Source organism: Nematolebias whitei, unplaced genomic scaffold, assembly GCF_014905685.2.
Source record: "Nematolebias whitei isolate Nwh7 unplaced genomic scaffold, NemWhi1 Nwh_scaf_913, whole genome shotgun sequence".
Lineage (NCBI taxonomy): Eukaryota > Metazoa > Chordata > Actinopteri > Cyprinodontiformes > Rivulidae > Nematolebias > Nematolebias whitei.
Window position 1 is genome coordinate 1 of NW_023619458.1, and position 7943 is coordinate 7943.

The 7943-nt window shown below is 39.3% G+C and overlaps 2 protein-coding genes across 2 annotated transcripts; one reads left to right on the plus strand and one right to left on the minus strand.

Annotated features, from left to right (window-relative positions):
- Nucleotides 1-4781: 4781 nt before the first annotated feature.
- LOC119429394 (inactive C-alpha-formylglycine-generating enzyme 2-like) lies at nucleotides 4782-6310 on the minus strand. The gene is given in 4 exon segments (XM_037697031.1): nucleotides 4782-5068; nucleotides 5150-5291; nucleotides 5645-5751; nucleotides 6297-6310. Coding segments are annotated over 4 exon segments (366 nt in total). The 3' UTR covers nucleotides 4782-4965.
- LOC119429395 (inactive C-alpha-formylglycine-generating enzyme 2-like) lies at nucleotides 6310-7272 on the plus strand (the record flags this gene model as incomplete). The annotated part of the gene is given in 3 exon segments (XM_037697032.1): nucleotides 6310-6409; nucleotides 6763-6904; nucleotides 6986-7272. Coding segments are annotated over 3 exon segments (345 nt in total), but the record flags the coding sequence as incomplete, so codon positions are not given.
- Between the last annotated feature and the right edge of the window lie 671 nt (nucleotides 7273-7943).

The following is a 7943-nucleotide window of genomic DNA, read 5'->3' on the forward strand; positions in this document are numbered from 1 at the left end:
GGTCGCAAGTCCATCACAGGGCCACATAGAGACAAACGAGACAAACAACCATTCACTCTCTCACTCACACCTAGGGACAATTTAGAGTTACCAATCAGCCTAACATGCATGTTTTTGGTCTGTGGTAGGAAACCGGAGTACCCGGAGAAAACCCACGCATGCACGGAGAGAACATGCAAACTCCACCCAGAAAGGCCCCTGGACCGGGGTTTGAACCAAGGACCTGCTCGCTGAGAGGCAGCAGCTCTACCAGTTGCGCCACCGTGCTGCCCGTTATATTAACATGTCTGGGGTAAATATATAGTTAATGCAATAGTTCAGCTCATTTTAGTCCTGGTAGTTTTGTAACTTTTGTAATTTTTCAAAGCTGTAAATTATGATTAACAAGATGGAGCGTGTGCATAGAAAACACTAATAAGGTCACAAGGTATGATTAATTACTATGGAGTTTTATGAAAACGGCAGAATTTCTTTAAAAAAATAAAATTCTTCAGTGAAAATACATTTTTAACAACAGACTAATAACTTCGCTACACTTTTAAACAATTAACATTCACATTGATAAAACTAAGTGAAAAATCACATGTATCCTGTTGGTTTAAAGAAAATAAAACTTTAATGTAAAGTGAGTTTGCAGGTTCCCAGCCTGAGTGGTTGCCAGTGGTGATTTCAGGAATGGCACCAGCTATTATCAATATAACTTTTGTATATAACTTAAAATAACGAACTTTATATAGTAAATGTTAACTTTACATAAAATTGATTTAAACACTTAATTTTGCTTTTGTGCATGTTAAATAAGGCAAAAAACGTTACATTTTTAATGAGACGTTCAAATATGGCGGCTGTTTTTTCTGCTGAGTTCATGTCACCTCGGAAATTGGACTCTTCCCTCTGGGACGGACATTGATCGCATTTTGCCCGCGATCAGGCTAACTAGCATAATGTTCCAACCATGAATTACTGAGAAACAAACCCGTGTAAGTTAGTATAAAATATTAATTCTACAGCTGTCAAACTTAATCTATAGGTTTCCAATACTGAAGCTGAGGTCAGGGGTGGTCTAGATTCTCCATTTTTGCTAGTCATATTTCCGATTTTGGAACGGAAAGTCCGACTAATAGGCTCTGTGCACATGCGTCCTGAATCACTTCCCCTTTGACCGGATGTCGGCATTCCAGTTTCCGGTCTAATCCCCGGTCTCGGTGAAAATGGCGTTTTCTAGATGTTTACAAGAGCTGCCCAAGATAAATATCAGCGATGTTCATCGTATTGTTGATGCCTGGTCCCCTGCTCCGACAAGCAAACGTAACAAGGGATTTAAATTGTATATCTCAAGTTACCTGCACAACTACGAGGGTAAGTAACGCTAGTTTGATCGTTGTGATGTTGCTAACTGTTTGCAGCTAACGTTAGGCTATTAGCAACACGACCATTTTTGTGTATACTCACGTTATAGAAACAGGTTTCCACACTTAAACAAAAGGCTCATATTTTGTGATCATTCTACTAACATTCTGCTCTTGTCAGTTTCTAGCAAAAATCAGGACACAGGTGAAGTCGTTGTCAGGGCTCTGTGTCACAGGTCCATGAAGAAAAATGAAAAACCTCACAGTTTAAGTGTAGGGTGAAGATAGGATTGTTCAGATGACAGTTTTAAGATTGTTGGTTCAGCAACCCGACGTTCCTAATGTTAATGGGGATTTAGCTAAGGTGGTAATTAATTCTTAAATAAAAATAAAATGGAATTGGCTATTTGATGAATATTAACACGTGAGTTTGGCCTTGCTTGTCCCCATTTGGTTATTTGCTGCATGCATTGTTCTTCTTTTATGGTTGTTATGTGTTACTTTTAACCCAGAGGAGACCCGCTAGGTAAAAAATACCTGGATAATGTTACAGAGACTGTGAGTGTATTCTTTAGATTTAAGTAAAACTAATATGCATGAATTACCAAATTAACACTGGGTTAAAAGTAACACATAACAACCATAAAAGAAGAACAATGCATGCAGCAAATAACCAAATGGGGACAAGCAAGGCCAAACTCACGTGTTAATATTCATCAAATAGCCAATTCCATTTTATTTTTATTTAAGAATTAATTACCACCTTAGCTAAATCCCCATTAACATTAGGAACGTCGGGTTGCTGAACCAACAATCTTAAAACTGTCATCTGAACAATCCTATCTTCACCCTACACTTAAACTGTGAGGTTTTTCATTTTTCTTCATGGACCTGTGACACAGAGCCCTGACAACGACTTCACCTGTGTCCTGATTTTTGCTAGAAACTGACAAGAGCAGAATGTTAGTAGAATGATCACAAAATATGAGCCTTTTGTTTAAGTGTGGAAACCTGTTTCTATAACGTGAGTATACACAAAAATGGTCGTGTTGCTAATAGCCTAACGTTAGCTGCAAACAGTTAGCAACATCACAACGATCAAACTAGCGTTACTTACCCTCGTAGTTGTGCAGGTAACTTGAGATATACAATTTAAATCCCTTGTTACGTTTGCTTGTCGGAGCAGGGGACCAGGCATCAACAATACGATGAACATCGCTGATATTTATCTTGGGCAGCTCTTGTAAACATCTAGAAAACGCCATTTTCACCGAGACCGGGGATTAGACCGGAAACTGGAATGCCGACATCCGGTCAAAGGGGAAGTGATTCAGGACGCATGTGCACAGAGCCTATTAGTCGGACTTTCCGTTCCAAAATCGGAAATATGACTAGCAAAAATGGAGAATCTAGACCACCCCTGACCTCAGCTTCAGTATTGGAAACCTATAGATTAAGTTTGACAGCTGTAGAATTAATATTTTATACTAACTTACACGGGTTTGTTTCTCAGTAATTCATGGTTGGAACATTATGCTAGTTAGCCTGATCGCGGGCAAAATGCGATCAATGTCCGTCCCAGAGGGAAGAGTCCAATTTCCGAGGTGACATGAACTCAGCAGAAAAAACAGCCGCCATATTTGAACGTCTCATTAAAAATGTAACGTTTTTTGCCTTATTTAACATGCACAAAAGCAAAATTAAGTGTTTAAATCAATTTTATGTAAAGTTAACATTTACTATATAAAGTTCGTTATTTTAAGTTATATACAAAAGTTATATTGATAATAGCTGGTGCCATTCCTGAAATCACCACTGGCAACCACTCAGGCTGGGAACCTGCAAACTCACTTTACATTAAAGTTTTATTTTCTTTAAACCAACAGGATACATGTGATTTTTCACTTAGTTTTATCAATGTGAATGTTAATTGTTTAAAAGTGTAGCGAAGTTATTAGTCTGTTGTTAAAAATGTATTTTCACTGAAGAATTTTATTTTTTTAAAGAAATTCTGCCGTTTTCATAAAACTCCATAGTAATTAATCATACCTTGTGACCTTATTAGTGTTTTCTATGCACACGCTCCATCTTGTTAATCATAATTTACAGCTTTGAAAAATTACAAAAGTTACAAAACTACCAGGACTAAAATGAGCTGAACTATTGCATTAACTATATATTTACCCCAGACATGTTAATATAACGGGCAGCACGGTGGCGCAACTGGTAGAGCTGCTGCCTCTCAGCGAGCAGGTCCTTGGTTCAAACCCCGGTCCAGGGGCCTTTCTGGGTGGAGTTTGCATGTTCTCTCCGTGCATGCGTGGGTTTTCTCCGGGTACTCCGGTTTCCTACCACAGACCAAAAACATGCATGTTAGGCTGATTGGTAACTCTAAATTGTCCCTAGGTGTGAGTGAGAGAGTGAATGGTTGTTTGTCTCGTTTGTCTCTATGTGGCCCTGTGATGGACTTGCGACCTGTCCAGGGTGTACCCCGCCCCTCGCACAGTGATTGCTGGACATGGGCACCAGCGACCCCCGTGACCCAAAATGGAATAAACGGGTAAAGAAAATGGATGGATGGATGGATGGATGGATGTTAATATAATGCAAAAGTATTATATCAACATGTTTGTGCTGACACAAATTTACAATTTTCACAATATTTCACTGTGACACTAAATGCAAACGCATTCACGTGTGCTTTATCATATTCAAATTATTAATTTTACTGTCGTTTGTAGAATGCAGAATCAACCACTGCTACGAAGCATAAAATTCAATTGAATTCAAAAATACTTGACATAGTCAATTGAAAAGATATTTATTAAAAAGGCAAACACACATTAAAAAAAAATTAAATACACCATGAGTTACACAATAGTTTCATATTAAAATAAAACTATGGAGTGCATTTCTGCAAAAACGGTTTCAGACAAGAGACATTTTCATTCATTTGCATATTTTTCAAAAATACTTTAATGTATAAACACGTTTTACTTCTCCTTTGCTGGTTTCTTAAAACAACTTGTGGGGTCAAGCTGAAAGTAAATGTTTCCTCAAGAACAGCCTGAGAGGACCTGGTTACTGAATCAAAACCAGAGTCTAGATTAAAATTCTCAGAACGAGTCCCACAGTTTGAGTCCAATAAACCAACAACTCACAACAACAAGTAAACAGGAGGCCACAGCCAGGATTAGAGGAGCTCTGATTCAAATGGTGCACTGATTTGTACCCCAGTCACGTAACTAAACCCAATAAGAGAAACAACCAGCATGAAGAAGTAAAACCGTAACTATAACTTATTAAAACATGCTGTTTTAGTCAAATATTGGCATTTTCCTCCATTTTTTTTCTATCAAATACTCTTCAAAAGTTCTCCACAGAAGAAAAATGATTATTTCCCTCTAGATTCACGGTCCTCCCTGCCGTGGGTTCTAAGTGTCTCCATAGACACTAACTGGATCTTGTCCAAAAACCAAGAAAAGAAGTTTGGCTTCTAATGAGGCATTAAAGATCTGCCCTCATTTGTTTTTGTTGCCTCCGTCATTCATTGCACCCTTCATTGCAGGCATTGCTTTATAATTAGCCATTTATTTGTAGTCACCAGTATGAGTAACTATAGCTCTGCCTTGTCCTGCCTCTTGTGTTGTTTTTGTTCCTGGTTTGCAGAACACCTGAATCCGAGGTTATCAGAGGCAGAGTCCGGGGTGTTGCCCATCCTGGAGGACACAGAATCACAACCATCAGCCAGTCGACATAGTTCTGTGCTCAGGGTGCAACTTTTACTTCAGCAGCCTCACCTGGTTGTGACCCGAGCTCTGTGATTGGCCGAACCGTCCACCGTGTCAATCCAGGAGGCGCCGCGCAGCACGTACATCGTCTGTGCTGACTTGAAACGAGTGGATGTCCACTCCCACGTGTTTCCCATCATATCATACAGTCCTGCAAGAACAACCAATATCAGAATGAAAATCTAAAGCAGGGCTATTCGACTAAATTGCTCAGGGGGCCACAATTATTAAAAGCCAAGAGCTCAGAGGCTGGACATCCAGCAGTTATTTTCATTTAGTAAGTTTATTTTATGGTTTAAAATCTAGTTTTAGTTAAAAATGAACCCATTGGTGGACCAAACTGAGTCCCCCCATGGGCCTGATTTGGCCCCTGGGCCACCAGTTGAATAGCCCTGATCTAAAGTAAACAATTTCAATTTTATTTCCATCAGTATTGTTCAGTTCAGTATTCATATTGCAGTAACTCAAACATCTCATTTGTTCTTTATGCTGAGGCACAGTTACCATAACTGTTCTGAGGAGGAAATGCTGTGACAGGAGAAGTGCCGTGGAATCCATCCTCTGCTGTATCTGCATCCGGGAACTTTCCCTAAAACAGAGAAGATGCAGTCCTTCAAGTGTTTTTATGTAAACTCATAACTTATATCCTAAAATGTGTTTGAAGACTATTTGAAGAAATCAATGTAAATAATTGTGTTGATGCAAAGTTTGTTTTCTCAGTCATCCAGGTATATAACAACAAAAAAGGTTGAATCATGTCATCTGGACTTCGTTTTTTGTTAAAAAGAAACGTTTCGCCCCTCATCCAAGAGGCTTCGTCAGTCTGAGGCTAACTTTGAGTTTTTGAAACCATTAGTGAAAAGGCCAGACTTCAGGGGTATCTGAGGCAGGCTTGAAACACAAGAGTCAGGGTGGCTTCTGGGTAATACCAGATGGCTAGGCCTCAGACTGACGAAGCCTCTTGGATGAGGGGCGAAACGTTTCTTTTTAACAAAAAAAAACGAAGTCCAGATGACATGATTCAACCTTTTTTGTTGTTATATACCTGGATGACTGAGAAAACAAACTTTGCATCAACACAATTATTTACATTGATTTCTTCAAATAGTCTTCAAACACATTTTAGGATATAAGTTATGAGTTTACATAAAAACACTTGAAGGACTGCATCTTCTCTGTTTTAGGGAAAGTTCCCGGATGCAGATACAGCAGAGGATGGATTCCACGGCACTTCTCCTGTCACAGCATTTCCTCCTCAGAACAGTTATGGTAACTGTGCCTCAGCATAAAGAACAAATGAGATGTTTGAGTTACTGCAATATGAATACTGAACTGAACAATACTGATGGAAATAAAATTGAAATTGTTTACTTTAGATCAGGGCTATTCAACTGGTGGCCCAGGGGCCAAATCAGGCCCATGGGGGGACTCAGTTTGGTCCACCAATGGGTTCATTTTTAACTAAAACTAGATTTTAAACCATAAAATAAACTTACTAAATGAAAATAACTGCTGGATGTCCAGCCTCTGAGCTCTTGGCTTTTAATAATTGTGGCCCCCTGAGCAATTTAGTCGAATAGCCCTGCTTTAGATTTTCATTCTGATATTGGTTGTTCTTGCAGGACTGTATGATATGATGGGAAACACGTGGGAGTGGACATCCACTCGTTTCAAGTCAGCACAGACGATGTACGTGCTGCGCGGCGCCTCCTGGATTGACACGGTGGACGGTTCGGCCAATCACAGAGCTCGGGTCACAACCAGGTGAGGCTGCTGAAGTAAAAGTTGCACCCTGAGCACAGAACTATGTCGACTGGCTGATGGTTGTGATTCTGTGTCCTCCAGGATGGGCAACACCCCGGACTCTGCCTCTGATAACCTCGGATTCAGGTGTTCTGCAAACCAGGAACAAAAACAACACAAGAGGCAGGACAAGGCAGAGCTATAGTTACTCATACTGGTGACTACAAATAAATGGCTAATTATAAAGCAATGCCTGCAATGAAGGGTGCAATGAATGACGGAGGCAACAAAAACAAATGAGGGCAGATCTTTAATGCCTCATTAGAAGCCAAACTTCTTTTCTTGGTTTTTGGACAAGATCCAGTTAGTGTCTATGGAGACACTTAGAACCCACGGCAGGGAGGACCGTGAATCTAGAGGGAAATAATCATTTTTCTTCTGTGGAGAACTTTTGAAGAGTATTTGATAGAAAAAAAATGGAGGAAAATGCCAATATTTGACTAAAACAGCATGTTTTAATAAGTTATAGTTACGGTTTTACTTCTTCATGCTGGTTGTTTCTCTTATTGGGTTTAGTTACGTGACTGGGGTACAAATCAGTGCACCATTTGAATCAGAGCTCCTCTAATCCTGGCTGTGGCCTCCTGTTTACTTGTTGTTGTGAGTTGTTGGTTTATTGGACTCAAACTGTGGGACTCGTTCTGAGAATTTTAATCTAGACTCTGGTTTTGATTCAGTAACCAGGTCCTCTCAGGCTGTTCTTGAGGAAACATTTACTTTCAGCTTGACCCCACAAGTTGTTTTAAGAAACCAGCAAAGGAGAAGTAAAACGTGTTTATACATTAAAGTATTTTTGAAAAATATGCAAATGAATGAAAATGTCTCTTGTCTGAAACCGTTTTTGCAGAAATGCACTCCATAGTTTTATTTTAATATGAAACTATTGTGTAACTCATGGTGTATTTAATTTTTTTTTAATGTGTGTTTGCCTTTTTAATAAATATCTTTTCAATTGACTATGTCAAGTATTTTTGAATTCAATTGAATTTTATGCTTCGTA